Source organism: Pelobates fuscus, chromosome 3 (assembly GCF_036172605.1).
Source record: "Pelobates fuscus isolate aPelFus1 chromosome 3, aPelFus1.pri, whole genome shotgun sequence".
NCBI lineage: Eukaryota > Metazoa > Chordata > Amphibia > Anura > Pelobatidae > Pelobates > Pelobates fuscus.
In genome coordinates this window covers 378,800,201-378,818,378 of record NC_086319.1, presented here as the reverse complement: position 1 = coordinate 378,818,378, position 18,178 = coordinate 378,800,201, and the positions used below count along the sequence as shown (strand labels likewise).

The window sequence follows — 18,178 nt, the reverse complement described above, 5'->3', positions numbered from 1 at the left end:
CCCATAGCTCCCTCCTGTCTGTGTCATCCTATGCTGGGAGGGACAGACTCCATGTTCCATGGCTCCTTCCTGTCTGTGTCACCCTGTGCTGGGAGGGACAGACTCCATGTCCCATAGCTTCCTCCTGTCTACAGGGAGTGCAGAATTATTAGGCAAATGAGTATTTTGACCGCATCATCCTCTTTATGCATGTTGTCTTACTCCAAGCTGTATAGGCTCGAAAGCCTACTACCAATTAAGCATATTAGGTGATGTGCATCTCTGTAATGAGAAGGGGTGTGGTCTAATGACATCAACACCCTATATCAGGTGTGCATAATTATTAGGCAACTTCCTTTCCTTTGGCAAAATGGGTCAAAAGAAGGACTTGACAGGCTCAGAAAAGTCAAAAATAGTGAGATATCTTGCAGAGGGATGCAGCACTCTTAAAATTGCAAAGCTTCTGAAGCGTGATCATCGAACAATCAAGCGTTTCATTCAAAATAGTCAACAGGGTCGCAAGAAGCGTGTGGAGAAACCAAGGCGCAAAATAACTGCCCATGAACTGAGAAAAGTCAAGCGTGCAGCTGCCAAGATGCCACTTGCCACCAGTTTGGCCATATTTCAGAGATGCAACATCACTGGAGTGCCCAAAAGCACAAGGTGTGCAATACTCAGAGACATGGCCAAGGTAAGAAAGGCTGAAAGACGACCACCACTGAACAAGACACACAAGCTGAAATGTCAAGACTGGGCCAAGAAATATCTCAAGACTGATTTTTCTAAGGTTTTATGGACTGATGAAATGAGAGTGAGTCTTGATGGGCCATATGGATGGGCCCGTGGCTGGATTGGTAAAGGGCAGAGAGCTCCAGTCCGACTCAGACGCCAGCAAGGTGGAGGTGGAGTACTGGTTTGGGCTGGTATCATCAAAGATGAGCTTGTGGGGCCTTTTCAGGTTGAGGATGGAGTCAAGCTCAACTCCCAGTCCTACTGCCAGTTTCTGGAAGACACCTTCTTCAAGCAGTGGTACAGGAAGAAGTCTGCATCCTTCAAGAAAAACATGATTTTCATGCAGGACAATGCTCCATCACACGCGTCCAAGTACTCCACAGCGTGGCTGGCAAGAAAGGGTATAAAAGAAGAAAATCTAATGACATGGCCTCCTTGTTCACCTGATCTGAACCCCATTGAGAACCTGTGGTCCATCATCAAATGTGAGATTTACAAGGAGGGAAAACAGTACACCTCTCTGAACAGTGTCTGGGAGGCTGTGGTTGCTGCTGCACGCAATGTTGATGGTGAACAGATCAAAACACTGACAGAATCCATGGATGGCAGGCTTTTGAGTGTCCTTGCCAAGAAAGGTGGCTATATTGGTCACTGATTTGTTTTAGTTTTGTTTTTGAATGTCAGAAATGTATATTTGTGAATGTTGAGATGTTATATTGGTTTCACTGGTAAAAATAAATAATTGAAATGGGTATATATTTGTTTTTTGTTAAGTTGCCTAATAATTATGCACAGTAATAGTCACCTGCACACACAGATATCCCCCTAAAATAGCTATAACTAAAAACAAACTAAAAACTACTTCCAAAAATATTCAGCTTTGATATTAATGAGTTTTTTGGGTTCATTGAGAACATGGTTGTTGTTCAATAATAAAATTAATCCTCAAAAATACAACTTGCCTAATAATTCTGCACTCCCTGTATGTCACCCTGTGCTAGGAGGGACATACTGTCTGTTTCTATTGTGTTCTATAATTTTTTAGTTTAACCCTATAATACTCTACTTGTACAGGGTTGTGCGGCACTCGCTCTGGAATGTGTCAGATGGGGCACTGAGAGCTGTCTGTCTGCTCCCTGGTGTTGAAATAACGCATTTCATGTAATTTCTCCTGAACTCCAGTTTCTCCTCTAATCTTATGCCAGGAGAAGGGGGAGAGGGGTCTGCTTTCTGTCACTGAGACAATGGGAGACCCTGCCCTCTTAACTAATTCACTTCCATTGATTTGTTTTGAAGTGTTTTCTACATTATTTTACGTTTTGCTCTACATAGTCTCATCCTATTAATTACTCCATTTAACCTCTCTATAACTCCTCCTATTACTCCATTTAACCTCTCCCTATAACTCCTCCTATTACTCCATTTAACCTCTCCCTATAACTCCCCCTATTACTCCATTTAACCTCTCCCTATAACTCCTCCTATTACTCCATATAACCTCTCTCTATAACTCCTCCTATTACTCCGTATAACCTCTCCCTATAACTCCTCCTATTACTCCATTTAACCTCTCCCTATAACTCCTCCTATTACTCCGTATAACCTCTCCCTATAACTCCTCCTATTACTCCATTTAACCTCTCCCTATAACTCCTACTATTACTCCATATAACCTCTCCCTATAACTCCTCCTATTACTCCATATAACCTCTCTCTATAACTCCTCCTATTACTCCATATAACCTCTCTCTATAACTCCTCCTATTACTCCATATAACCTCTCCCTATAACTCCTCCTATTACTCCATATAACATCTCCCTATAACTCCTCCTATACCTCCATATAACCTCTCCCTATAACTCCTCCTATTACTCCATATAGCCTCTCTCTATAACTCCTCCTATTACTCCATTTAACCTCTCTCTATAACTCCTCCTATTACTCCATATAACCTCTCCCTATAACTCCTCCTATTACTCCATATAACCTCTCTCTATAACTCCTCCTATTACTCCATATAACCTCTCCCTATAACTCCTCCTATTACTCCATATAACCTCTCTCTATAACTCCTCCTATTGCTCCATATAACCTCTCTCTATAACTCCTCCTATTGCTCCATATAACCTCTCCCTATAACTCCTCCTATTACTCCATATAACCTCTCTCTATAACTCCTCCTATTACTCCATATAACCTCTCCCTATAACTCCTCCTATTACTCCATATAACCTCTCCCTATAACTCCTCCTATTGCTCCATATAACCTCTCCCTATAACTCCTCCTATTACACCATATAACCTCTCCCTATAACTCCTCCTATTACTCCATATAACCTCTCTCTATAACTCCTCCTATTACTCCATATAACCTCTCCCTATAACTCCTCCTATTACTCCATATAACCTCTCTCTATAACTCCTCCTATTACTCCATATAACCTCTCCCTATAACTCCTCCTATTACTCCATATAACCTCTCCCTATAACTCCTCCTATTGCTCCATATAACCTCTCCCTATAACTCCTCCTATTACACCATATAACCTCTCCCTATAACTCCTCCTATTACTCCATATAACCTCTCCCTATAACTCCTCCTATTACTCCATATAACCTCTCCCTATAACTCCTCCTATTACACCATATAACCTCTCTCTATAACTCCTCCTATTACTCCATATAACCTCTCTCTATAACTCCTCCTATTACTCCATATAACGTCTCTCTATAACTCCTCCTATTACTCCATATAACCTCTCCCTATAACTCCTCCTATTACTCCATATAACCTCTCCCTATAACTCCTCCTATTGCTCCATATAACCTCTCCCTATAACTCCTCCTATTACACCATATAACCTCTCCCTATAACTCCTCCTATTACTCCATATAACCTCTCCCTATAACTCCTCCTATTACTCCATATACCCTCTCCCTATAACGCCGCCTATTACACCATATAACCTCTCTCTATAACTCCTCCTATTACTCCATATAACCTCTCTCTATAACTCCTCCTATTACTCCATATAACGTCTCTCTATAACTCCTCCTATTACTCCATATAACCTCTCCCTATAACTCCTCCTATTACTCCATATAACCTCTCCCTATAACTCCTCCTATTGCTCCATATAACCTCTCCCTATAACTCCTCCTATTACACCATATAACCTCTCCCTATAACTCCTCCTATTACTCCATATAACCTCTCCCTATAACTCCTCCTATTACTCCATATAACCTCTCCCTATAACCCCTCCTATTACTCCATATAACATCTCCCTATAACTCCTCCTATTACTCCATATAACCTCTCTCTATAACTCCTCCTATTACTCCATATAACGTCTCTCTATAACTCCTCCTATTACTCCATATAACCTCTCTCTATAACTCCGGCTATTATCCATATAACCTCTCTCTATAACTCCTCCTATTATTCCATATAACCTCTCTCTATATCTCCTCCTATTACTCCATATAACCTCTCCCTATAACTCCTCCAATTACTCCATATAACCTCTCCCTATAACTCCTCCTATTACTCCATATAACCTCTCTCTATAACTCCTCCTATTACTCCATATAACCTCTCTCTATAACTCCTCCTATTACTCCATATAACCTCTCTCTATAACTCCTCCTATTACTCCATATAACCTCTCTCTATAACTCCTCCTATTACTCCATATAACCTCTCCCTATAACTCCTCCTATTACTCCATATAACCTCTCTCTATAACTCCTCCTATTACTCCATATAACCTCTCTCTATAACTCCCCAATAGCTCGATATAAAAATTGAATCCAGAATTCTTTATTCTGAGTTCTTTTTAAATTCTATTTATTTGAAAATCTATGGCATAATACAGATACACTAGGTAAACAGATACAAATGCTGTATTTTCTGTGTACTCTGCATTTTATCTTATGACTAGAGGTACGCTCCGTATAAAGGCCCGAGTTCCCCTTGACCCTAATTATTCCCGGCGTGGTTTGCATTGGGTGAGGCTGTGCTGGCAGGTTGCCGGCCAGTAACAGGAGTGGGGTAGAATTGTTTATTTATTGAGAAAATGAATTCCATAAAAGGGGAAGAGACGTAGGATAAGACAGAGGGTAAACGAAGAGCAGAGATTCTGAGTGACTTTGGAAACAGAGAAGTAGAGGAAAGGATTAAGTATATTATATCAGAGAAGAAATGCAAGTGATTGCTACTTCGTTTAACACGGGGATCATGGATAAGGCTGTGGAATGGCATGCTGGGAATGTGTCTAAATAAAAGTAAATTATTACGTGGGATAGAAGTTTTTATAGCGACAAAGTAACAAAACATATAACCTATGTAGGTTAAGAGTAATGTTTATCGCCAGGATACTAAAACTCTAATGTGTCATTGTTTAAATATCTTTTGTACTTGTTATATTGCCAGAAACTACTCAGGCATTCTGCATAATGTCTTGGTGTCTTCATAATGGCTGAGCAGAATCTGCTAATATATTAAATAGAATACAAAGGGTACCAGACATATTAAAATGGGAATGGAATGGTGACTTTAAGGGACACTCCACTGCGCAAACAGAAAAGTTAAATATCACTGTTTAGTAGATAAAGCACAATTCTAAACATGCATGTATTTAAATATGCAAAGGCTGCAGATCTCTTATCTGCAGCCTCTGCAAAGCCTCTCCTCCTAACCCCGCCCAGACTTTCTGTGACTGTCCAATTGCATACTTCCCAATGCAGCTCTATGAGAAGTCTTTGGAAGGCAGGTGTTCTGGGTAATTGCTGCATCTTGAATTTAGTTCCACTGAGCTAAACAAACCAGGAAGTATCAGGAACTGTTGTCTGATTGACAGCCAGGGGGGTGGAACCAAGCTAATTCATAAAAGTGCAAATTTCTATTGAAATTATGAGGACACACATAAAGCACTTCAGCTCCTTATACATTGTCATTTTTGGAGAAAATTCATAAAGACTATGGTGAAATTTCAATAAAATCCCTGTGTAATCAGAAGATATTGTAAAATAAAGTTGAGTCGCTTTTATATTTTGAGCAGACAGTTTTGACAAAATGCTGCAAATGCAGGAGCTTCAAGCAGCTGCAACGACCAAACTTTGCTGTTTAACATTGGCTTTTGCGAGCAGTGGCTGATGGGAACAGTCATCGTCTTGTGAAAGGCAATATACTGGCCATACATTATACCTCATTGTCAGTTTTGATAATGTCATTACAAGACGCTTTTGGCACACAGGCCCAGTTGATTAAGCTAACATGTCCACAGACTCCTTCGCAGTATCCCCAAATAAGAGAGATAAAGCTACTGTTTCAGTGGGTAAAAAACTAAAACGACTTTATGCAGCTAAAGAATTAGTCTAGTACCATAACCAATGCAGTCCACTGTATTGGTGATATTGCCAGGAATGCCCTGGGGCCATCCCTCGGTATGCAGTCAAACTGTTTTGGTTTGACAACTTACCTTGGTTATCTTGGCGCCTGTGTCTATACAATAAAACCGGCCAGGATCACTATCATTGACTGAGAGCACTAAGGTGATGCTTGCTGCCAATAAACGCAGATCTGTGTCGCTCTATAGCGATATCTGGATTCTCCTGCGGGTAAAGACCGGAAGCAGTTTCTGGGGGGCCGCAGGCGCCGGGGTGGATACAGGTAAAACAGCGGTTTGACTTATATCTTATTTCCTTTCTCACCCGGCAGACAGAAGTCATATTTCATATATTGATCATATTGCCATATTCTATTGCTTTCTGATCGGACATTTGGGCAGAAGAATGGAGTTTTTACTTGTACTTCGGCTGAGCAGATAATCATAATTATCCCAATAACACAACATTGTTTTTTCATATACATAAAATGTATTTTTGCATTGCTGACTTACCAGCTTTGACTGTTTTGCTGAACTGCACAATCATATTTTTTTACAAAAACAAACAACAAAATGGTTTGACTACTAACCAGTGCTACATCACGCCAGGTACCATAAGTATTACAGCGGGCTGTCTTAGTTATAGTGCTCAAGGTGCCAATTTAGCAGTTTAACAACCAATGACATGAAGGCATTTCCTTTATCTGTGGTCTGTATTTGATTTATATCACAATAACTCTGTATGGAGAGAATCTATAAACAAAATAGGTGCTATTGCTCCCAGGTACTCCCTCAAATACCCAAACCATAGAATATATGAAATAGAGAATGCACACTAGATTCACTACAAAGAGTTATGCAAATACTTTAATAAACCAATAATTGGTACAATAAGCATTAAAGGCACCCAGACCACTTCAGCTTAATGAAGTGGTCTGGGTGCCAGGTCCATCTAGGATTACCCCTTCTGCTGTAAACATAGCAGTTTCAGAGAAACTGCTATGTTTACAAATGGGTTAATCCAGCCTCTAGTGGGCGTCTCATTGACAGCCGCTAGAGGTGCTTCCGTGCTTCTCACTGTGATTTTCACAGTGAGAAGACGCCAGCGTCCATAGGAAAGCATTGAGAATGCTTTCCTATAGACTGGCTGAATGCGCGCACGGCTCTTGCCGCGCATGCATATTCAGCCGATGACGTCGGAAGGAGGAGGAGAGTCTCCAGGGCTGGGTGAGTGTTTAACACCTTCCTCCCCCTAGAGCCTGGCGGGAGTGGGACCCTGAGAGTAGGGGCACACTCAGGGCACTATAGTGCCAGGAAAACGAGTTTGTTTTCCTGTCACTATAGTGGTCCTTTAAGCAAAATATAAAGTGACAATATATAGGCATAACAAAACAAACAGTAATAATTACCACAATCCTCACAAGCCTATTCTGGCAGAAACACGAGCCCCCAATACCCCCAACGCAGACAGTAGGTGCCGAAACGTTGGGCAGGACAGCTAAATTGGTTATAGCGTTATTCCCAAACATCCACCGCGGCTTAATGAAGGGTAAAACAGACACACTTTATTCAACAACTGGCATATATTTATTTAGGCATTCCCAACAGTGAGTCATCAAACCAAATAATACAATCCCACGTGGCACCTTGGCCACTGTTACATAACTCAATAAAAGTCCAGGTAAGTTAATTAATTCCCAGACACCTGGGTGCCTTACAATGCTATCCCCAAAGCAGAGTGCCCCCCACAAGATATCGCCAAGGGGTATACATCCCCATAAAGCTCTGTTTATGAGGGCTAAGCTGTTCAAAAGCAGTGCAGAGTCCCAGAATGTACTGCACTAAGCCCCGATCTCCAATAATGGCTTCTTGGGGCCTCGTATTAGGGAGCTTCCACAAGTCCTTGGTGTCTCTGGATGCCTCATCTTCTCCCTGATGTTCCCTCCAAATAGTGCTCTGTTTAAAGATCAGAGGACTGAGCGATATCTGATTGGAGTTTCACCAGGTTGCGGCATAGTTACGATCCGGTGAACAGTTCCAGAGTGATTCAGGGCATCTCCCAGTCAAGCGCTTGTTGGTCAGAACAGCCTGGACTGTCTTGAGTCATCTAATCACAATTTTTCTGCTATTTGTTTGTTGCAATCATTTGCCAATATCTTGCCATAGGATCCTCCTTAATAAATACTGAGGAAAAATTGTTATTTAAATTGTCTGCCTTTTTCTGGTCTTCATGAACTAACACACCAATCTCTGTTTTCAGGGTACCTACACTTTTATTTGTTGTTTCGTTATGATTTATGTACTTACAAATGTTTTGGGGTTGGTTTTGCTCTCTTTGCTATCACGTTCTCGTTTTCTAGTTCTCATAGAGAAGCCTCTGATTGGACCATTTCGCCGTCTCAGAGCACGTGCTCTGGTCTTGCAAAGGCAGGGAGTGGAGACAAGGATGGAGAGTGCTTGTACTTCAATTGAGGGAGCGCAATGTAGGTGGGAGGGGAAAGCTATCTTTCCCTGGCAGGTGCTCTGCCTGCAAGTCAAGGATTTTTACGTCAGTCTACACTGTGCAGAAACATAAGCCAATTTTAGACAGCCTAAGTCACGAGTAACGGGGGTGCAACCAGTCCAAGGCACGCAAGTGCACATAATTCAGTAAGTGCTGTTTTTTTTGCAGTCAGACACACTCCTACCACCATGACCCCTTCAAATCACTGAAGGGGTTATTTTGGTTGGAGTACCTCTTTAACCCCTTAAGGACCAAACTTCTGGAATAAAAGGGAACACATCTCACACATGTCATGTGTCCTTAAGGGGTTAAAAAGAGTGATTACAAAGAGGAATTCAGATGGGAGAAAAGGTAGTAAGTGAGAGACATTATATTCAGTGGGGAGGTTTGATGGACAGATGGGAGTGAGAGTGAGTATTCAGTGAGAGAGACCTTATATAAGTGGAAACGTTGGAGAGACAAAGATTTGAGAGTATTAAGTGGGAAGGAGACAATAATCAGTGATGGAGAAGCAATTTATTTAGCTATCCAGCTCTGCTCGACAAGGGTAGGCTGAGAGCTAACCTGCCTCCAGCTGTCTTAGCTGGTCATTGCAATTCAAGGTTTACATCCACCTTAGCTGAGTCTCTGCATTGGGGCCTTTAGATACCTTGTAGAACCCAGGTATAACAATAACTGTTTTTCAGTCCTTTCTGAGATAATGTTGGTAATCTGCATTCCCATCATGCTGGCGGTCCCCGTTTCTGTATGGCATTATTACATACCTCCCACCAGTGGTATGAGTTGGTTGATTCATTCATTGATGACCATACAAAATAGGCATGCATTGCAGATCAAGCAAGATGGCTGACATCATTTCATCATACTACTACCCCTGCATGTAGTATGTTCACATGGATGTTGTACATTATATTAGAAGATTCAAATTTTTTTTGGCTTGAAAGTGGTGCTGTTATTTTTATTTTTCATGTCTTTATGAATAAATGTAAAAACGACGGCGAATTTCAACATTATAAAAATGGGTGAAAACTGGACCAAAAAAAAGGATTAAATACAAAAAAATTGCAAAGTGACATTGCTGTTTTATTGATTTCAATGTTTTCTGGTTGCTTATAGCTGGTGGAGATGAACGTTGCCTATCTGTACAATAACTCATATTTAGCATTATCAGTTCACATAGTGATTATCAGACACTCCCTTTTTTTGCACACAGCGAATGTCTAATAAATAACCATGATGGGCCGAAGAGATAAGACTTTTTCAACTCACGTGGTGTCACATGTAAAAGTTTCTTTGCAGACTACCTCACCAGCTGCAAACTGTTCTTGTGACAGCAGCAGAGAGGGGGCAACAAGTGACTCATGCCGCTATCCGCTAGCTATGTGTTGGTTACTGATAGATTTAACCCTTTCAGTTGACGTGCAAATCTTTGGTGTATTTATTTTCATACAGAGGAATGGGCCGTTGTATGTGCACCTTGTCACTGTTATTATGTGCACCGTATGACTGTTATTATTATTTAAGCTGTATACATTTGGAATGCTGCTGTAAATGTGCAAGTTTTGAATAGTGAATGTTGTTTTTGTAATACTGAAACAGCACCACGCTAGGCAACCTTTGGCACTCCAGATGTTTTGCACTACGTCTCCCACAATGCTGGCAAAGCATCAGGGGAGTTGTAGTCCACAACATCTGGAGTGCCGAAGGTTACCTAATCCCTACCCGTCGTCACAGCTCAGCTAATAATGGAGCTAGTTTAACCTTTTGAAGACCAGGAACGTCCCAAGTCTGTTATACTATAAAAATGCTTACACAAGGGGCTAGGCTCTTTAAATGGTTAGGTTTGAATGGGGGGAGGGAGGGTGGGGTGTTGCATACAGTTTTGGGGGGTACCTGCCTTTACAATGCTGTGGAATGTAACTGTCATGATTATCCTCTAGTTCTAGTCCTGGTAAAAAAAACATTTGCAGTGTTTTTTGTATGTGCCGGTGTGTGTCTGTGTGTCAAGGTGTGTATATGTGTTTGTATGTGCCAGTGTGTATGATTCTGACACACAAATACACACACACACTGGCACATAGTGGTGCACAGGTACACACCTTGACACACAGTGTGTGTGTGTGTGTGTGTGTGTGTGTATGTATGTATCTGTGTGTCAAGGTGTGAGTATCTATGTGTCAAAGCTTGTGTATATGTGTCTGTGTATCAAGGTGTGTGTATCTGTTTGTATGACACACAGATGCACACACTGGCACATAGTAGCACACAGACACACACATTGACACACAGATACACACACCTTGACACACAGTCTGTGTGTGTGTGTGTATGTATCTGTGTGTCAAGGTGTGTGTATAAATGTGTCAAAGTGTGTGTATCTGTGTTTGTATGTGCCAGTGTGTGTATCTGTGTGTGTGTGTGTGTGTGTGTGTGCATCTGACACACAAATACACACACACTGGCACATAGTTACACACAGATACACACACTGACATACAGACACACACACCTTAAAAGCACACTCAGGTGCACACAGTGACAGATACACACATCTTGACTCACGAATACACACACTCAGATACACACACTTGCATCCACAGATACACACACTGGCACATACACGCACTCAGATACACACATCGATACATACACACAGTGTTATATACACACACTGACACACACTCAAATACACACACACTGACATACACACACACATAGGCACATACAAACACACTGATATACAGGGAGTGCAGAATTATTAGGCAAATGAGTATTTTGACCACATCATCCTCTTTATGCATGTTGTCTTACTCCAAGCTGTATAGGCTCGAAAGCCTACTACCAATTAAGCATATTAGGTGATGTGCATCTCTGTAATGAGAAGGGGTGTGGTCTAATGACATCAACACCCTATATCAGGTGTGCATAATTATTAGGCAACTTCCTTTCCTTTGGCAAAATGGGTCAAAAGAAGGACTTGACAGGCTCAGAAAAGTCAAAAATAGTGAGATATCTTGCAGAGGGATGCAGCACTCTTAAAATTGCAAAGCTTCTGAAGCGTGATCATCGAACAATCAAGCGTTTCATTCAAAATAGTCAACAGGGTCGCAAGAAGCGTGTGGAAACACCAAGGCGCAAAATAACTGCCCATGAACTGAGAAAAGTCAAGCGTGCAGCTGCCAAGATGCCACTTGCCACCAGTTTGGCCATATTTCAGAGCTGCAACATCACTGGAGTGCCCAAAAGCACAAGGTGTGCAATACTCAGAGACATGGCCAAGGTAAGAAAGGCTGAAAGACGACCACCACTGAACAAGACACACAAGCTGAAACGTCAAGACTGGGCCAAGAAATATCTCAAGACTGATTTTTCTAAGGTTTTATGGACTGATGAAATGAGAGTGAGTCTTGATGGGCCAGATGGATGGGCCCGTGGCTGGATTGGTAAAGGGCAGAGAGCTCCAGTCCGACTCAGACGCCAGCAAGATGGAGATGGAGTACTGGTTTGGGCTAGTATCATCAAAGATGAGCTTGTGGGGCCTTTTCGGGTTGAGGATGGAGTAAAGCTCAACTCCCAGTCCTACTGCCAGTTTCTGGAAGACACCTTCTTCAAGCAGTGGTACAGGAAGAAGTCTGCATCCTTCAAGAAAAACATGATTTTCATGCAGGACAATGCTCCATCACACGCGTCCAAGTACTCCACAGCGTGGCTGGCAAGAAAGGGTATAAAAGAAGAAAATCTAATGACATGGCCTCCTTGTTCACCTGATCTGAACCCCATTGAGAACCTGTGGTCCATCATCAAATGTGAGATTTACAAGGAGGGAAAACAGTACACCTCTCTGAACAGTGTCTGGGAGGCTGTGGTTGCTGCTGCACGCAATGTTGATGGTGAACAGATCAAAACACTGACAGAATCCATGGATGGCAGGCTTTTGAGTGTCCTTGCCAAGAAAGGTGGCTATATTGGTCACTGATTTGTTTTAGTTTTGTTTTTGAATGTCAGAAATGTATATTTGTGAATGTTGAGATGTTATATTGGTTTCACTGGTAAAAATAAATAATTGAAATGGGTATATATTTGTTTTTTGTTAAGTCGCCTAATAATTATGCACAGTAATAGTCACCTGCACACACAGATATCCCCCTAAAATAGCTAAAACTAAAAACAAACTAAAAACTACTTCCAAAAATATTCAGCTTTGATATTAATGAGTTTTTTGGGTTCATTGAGAACATGGTTGTTGTTCAATAATAAAATTAATCCTCAAAAATACAACTTGCCTAATAATTCTGCACTCCCTGTACACTGGCACATGCATACACACATACTGACATACACACACACTCAGATACACATAGTGACACATACACAAAACCTTAACACACTGACACACACACTGACACACACTCAGACACACATACTCTTTGATAGACACACATACACTCTCACTGACAAACACACATATTCTTTGACAGACACACATACAAACACATATACACTCCCACTGACAAACACATACACACTCACACACTCACTGACAAGCACACATATATTCACACTGACAAACACACACTCACTGACAAACACACATACACTCTCACTGACAAACACACATACACACTTACTCACTGACAAACACGCATACAAACTCCTTAACAGACACACACACAATTTATTTATTTTTTACATTTTCACTCACCTAGCCTCCCTACTTTTGGGAGTGCTGGCATGGAGTCTCTATTTCCCCGGGGTCCAGTGGGGCTGCTGGGCTGAGTGGCTGGTGTGGAGTCCTTGGGGTCCAGTGGGACTGCTGGGCTTAGCGACTGGCGTGGGGGCTGCTAGGGAGCAGTGAACTTCCTGCTCAGCTGCCTCACGTGCCTCTTAGTAATGCCGGAGTGACGTCATATTCCGACTCCGGCATAACTGCTGTGCGCACCGCGATAATTGAGGCGGGCAGCCTCTCCCCTGCTCAGCTCCCTCACCGCCCGCCTCAATTATCATGGCGGCCATTTTGTGTCCCGAAATCCGCGGAACACTGTTAAATGCTGCTCTAGTTTAACAGTTGATGTTTTAAGATCATTATTTTTAAAGTGAATCTTGGCAAAGTTACTTTGTGTTTGAGTAGTACAAAGTGTAATCTCTCCCTTATGTAGCTTTAGCATTAGATACAGCCTTTTAACCCTTTAATTGCCGGGCATTCTTTTTTCTTAATTTCCTGGGACAGAGATCGTAACACGGAAAAGCACTTGTTAAAATATAATTGAACATTTTGTCTTGATCAATAATTACATTTAAAGTCCTGAGAGTTAAGAGTTTCCATTTGAAAAATACAGTGGGTGATTTGTTACGTTGGCTTAGAATTCAGTGTAACTCCCTCTGTTTAAATGCCCTGTGCCAATAGGCATTTGACATAAACGCCCTATTTGTAATGTTCCATTGGCAAGTCAGGCTCCCCGTATATCAAACAGATCTATAATCGAACGGTACCTTAGATCAGTGATGGCTGCAGGACTGGCAAAGCATCATGGGAAATGCCATACTTAAAAATCTGGAGTGCCACAATTAGCAGTTTTCTCTGGATAAGGAGACCCCTAAATACAAGCCCCCACAAACTTGCCTTCTCAGAGCCTAGCACTGAATATTTGCCATGAGGAACTTGTAAAAAGACTGAAAGTACACAGTGATTTTTCTTTGCATATAAAAAGTCTGGCTAATGTAAAAGGCCACTGGACACCCATGTTTGCTACCCAGGGCGTGCATCAGATGTAAATCTTGTTTTGGCCTCTGGTCGGTTAATATCTTTAACATGCACATGACTTGTTTCCAACATTTCATGTAGATTTCACTTGAAAGCATTTTATTTTTTGGTCAGTTTCTGCATCAGCACTCGTCCAGCTCAAGAGCTTCTAGCAGGGCCTAGGGGTGACGGCGGGACTTATTACTTGATCATCAGCAGGCAACTCCGAGCCATGTAAAACAGGAAAAAAGAAAGGAAATTCAGCGTTCTGGTAAATAGAGCTAATTTGTAGAAGAATGGTTCAGGCTGGAGAGGTTACAGCTGCACACACTGGGGGATGTTATGGCTTAGAGCTAATAAACAGAGACCCTGCTGTCACTTCAAACTGGGAATCCTCGGTGACGGGGACAGGCGGCGCACAATATGAGAACAAGAGTAGAGCGGAATTACTGGGGCATGTATGGGGGCACGAATGAGACGGGGTGAAGACATCGCAAGAAGGGGGGCTCTGTCTGAAGAAGGAGGGAAGCGCATGATTCGATGATGATAGAGAGAGAGAGAGAGAATGGAAAGGAAGATGAAGGTATGAACTATTGGGTGACGGGAAGTAAAGAGCAAAGAGAGCAAAGAGATTGGAAATGGGAGTGATGGATTTAACCCCTTAAGGACACATGACATGTGTGACATGTCATAATTCCCTTTTATTCCAGAAGTTTGGTCCTTAAGGGGTTAACAAGAAAAACAGGTGAAGGAGAGTCTAGGGAATAAAACACAAAAATGACATAGTATGATACCAGTGGGGAAGAGGTGAGGAGGGGAAGGAATGCCTGGGGACAGAAGAGAGAAGCAATAGATTTCTTGTTAAAACACTGAGTAAGACATGGGATCGGAGGTGGAGGAGAGAGGGAAGGAAGAAGTTAACTGAGCAATGAAGGAAAGAGAGGGTTAAGGAAAGAGACTACAGAGCTAAGAGATTTGTCTCAGGAAGAAGTGATTAGTGAAAACTCGTGACAGGTCATGTACAGGACGTGTGATGGAGAGAGAGAAAGACGCTTCCCACTCGGACAAATGGTAATGATAAGAGAGTGCAAGAGACATGCCGAGCTTGAGTTATGTGAGAGCTAAGAGTGCTTGTATCTTCCATCCCTTGTTATATATCTTTCTGTTCTCATTTGTGTGAATTCTAGTTTTCAAGTAAATCCTCACATAGATTGAAGATAATAGAGTCATAGCTCCCTCCTGTCTGTGTCACCCTGTGCTGGGAGGGACAGACTCCATGTCCCATAGCTCCCTCCTGTCTGTGTCACCCTGTGCTGGGAGGGACAGGCTCCATGTCCCATAGCTCCCTCCTGTCTGTGTCACCCCGTGCTGGGAGGGACAGACTCCATGTCCCATAGCTCCCTCCTGTCTGTGTCACCCTGTGCTGGGAGGGACAGACTCCATGTCCCATAGTTTCCTCCTGTCTGTGTCACCCTGTGCTGGGAGGGACAGACTCCATATCCCATAGCTCCCTCCTGTCTGTGTCACCCTGTGCTGGGAGGGACAGACTCCATGTCCCATAGCTTCCTCCTGTCTGTGTCACCCTGTGCTGGGAGGGACAGACTCCATATCCCATAGCTCCCTCCTGTCTGTGTCACCCTGTCCTGGGAGGGACAGACTCCATGTCCCATAGCTTCCTCCTGTCTGTGTCACCCTGTGCTGGGAGGGACAGACTCCATATCCCATAGCTCCCTCCCGTCTGTGTCACTCTGTGCTGGGAGGGACAGACTCCATATCCCATAGCTCCCTCCTGTCTGTGTCACCCTGTGCTGGGAGGGACAGACTCCATGTCCCATAGCTCCCTCCTGTCTGTGTCACCCTGTGCTGGGAGGGACAGACTCCATGTCCCATAGCTTCCTCCTGTCGGTGCCACCCTGTGCTGGGAGGGACAGTCTCCATGTCCCATAGTTCCCTCCTGTCTGTGTCACCCTGTGCTGGGAGGGACAGACTCCATGTCCCATAGTTTCCTCCTGTCTGTGTCACCCTGTGCTGGGAGGGACAGACTCCATGTCCCATAGCTCCCTCCTGTGTGTGTCACCCTGTGCTGGGAGGGACAGACTCCATGTCCCATAGCTTCCTCCTGTCTGTGTCACCCTGTGCTGGGAGGGACAGACTCCATGTCCCATAGTTCCCTCCTGTGTGTGTCACCCTGTGCTGGGAGGGACAGACTCCATGTCCCATAGCTTCCTCCTGTCTGTGTCACCCTGTGCTGGGAGGGACAGACTCCATGTCCCCATAGCTCCCTCCTGTCTGTGTCACCCTGTGCTGGGAGGGACAGACTCCATGTCCCATAGCTCCCTCCTGTCTGTGTCACCTTGTGCTGGGAGAAACAGACTCCATGTCCCATAGCTCCCTCCTGTCTGTGTCACCCTGTGCTGGGAGGGACAGACTCCATGTCCCATAGCTTCCTCCTGTCGGTGCCACCCTGTGCTGGGAGGGACAGTCTCCATGTCCCATAGTTCCCTCCTGTCTGTGTCACCCTGTGCTGGGAGGGACAGACTCCATGTCCCATAGTTTCCTCCTGTCTGTGTCACCCTGTGCTGGGAGGGACAGACTCCATGTCCCATAGCTCCCTCCTGTGTGTGTCACCCTGTGCTGGGAGGGACAGACTCCATGTCCCATAGCTTCCTCCTGTCTGTGTCACCCTGTGCTGGGAGGGACAGACTCCATGTCCCATAGTTACCTCCTGTGTGTGTCACCCTGTGCTGGGAGGGACAGACTCCATGTCCCATAGCTTCCTCCTGTCTGTGTCACCCTGTGCTGGGAGGGACAGACTCCATGTCCCCATAGCTCCCTCCTGTCTGTGTCACCCTGTGCTGGGAGGGACAGACTCCATGTCCCATAGTTCCCTCCTGTCTGTGTCACCCTGTGCTGGGAGGGACAGACTCCATGTCCCATAGCTCCCTCCTGTCTGTGTCACCCTGTGCTGGGAGGGACAGACTCCATGTCCCATAGCTCCCTCCTGTCTGTGTCACCCTGTGCTGGGAGGGACAGACTCCATGTCCCATAGCTCCCTCCTGTCTGTGTCACACTGTGCTGGGAGGGACAGACTCCATATCCCATAGCTCCCTCCTGTCTGTGTGACCTTGTGCTGGGAGGGACAGAGTCCATGTCCCACAGCCAGCCATGTGTCTGTGACCCTAGTGTGGGAGGGACAATCTCTGTGTGTGTATGTTTCAGACAGTAGTGGGAGGGACAGACTGTAGTTTAACACATCTTTTTTGTGTGTCTCTCTGTGCAGGACATGATTACACAGTGATCTCAGGCAGATTGTCATCGTACCGTATTTGGACAGAATAATTTGTGACATGATGGCACAGGTTCTTCACATGGAAAGCCACTTCCCAGGTACGAGATGTTCGCTGTGTGATAAAAGGTATTGTGTTTAGTATTTTTGGGGCATCTCAAGATGCAGCAGTTCTGAAGACGAGAAGCCAGCGCTGCTGCTGCCCAGTATGTGAGAACACTAGGTTTGAAGATCCTGGCATGGCTGCAGGTTACTGCACCTACAGGTTGGCATGTAATCATGCGTGTGTTTGTGCGGTGTATTATTGTTATAATTGGTTAGAATGTGCATCAGTGATGGGTGGGTGTACCTGCCTCTTCTATATATATATATCTGTGATTATTACGACTATTAGGTCATTTGTACACATGTATATCAGGGATGAGAATATCTTTGCTTTCTTTAGATGTGTATCCGTGATAGACAGGAATGTGTTTTGTATGTATGTATGTCTGTGAAGGGAGGGTGTCTGAGATTCGTGTACATACATATCGCTGATCAGTGGGTC

At 43.7% G+C, this 18,178-nt stretch overlaps 1 protein-coding gene across 2 annotated transcripts in view; it reads left to right on the top strand.

Moving 5' to 3' along the window:
• The window catches only part of KANK2 (KN motif and ankyrin repeat domains 2), a 69,255-nt gene that overhangs the window by 28,711 nt on the left and 22,366 nt on the right, over positions 1-18,178 (top strand). For both annotated transcript variants that reach the window (XM_063449508.1, XM_063449507.1), the window contains exon 2: positions 17,626-17,732. In XM_063449508.1, coding sequence (XP_063305578.1) covers positions 17,693-17,732 — 40 coding nt within the window. In that variant the 5' untranslated portion in view covers positions 17,626-17,692. The remainder of the gene's footprint in view (positions 1-17,625; positions 17,733-18,178) is intronic.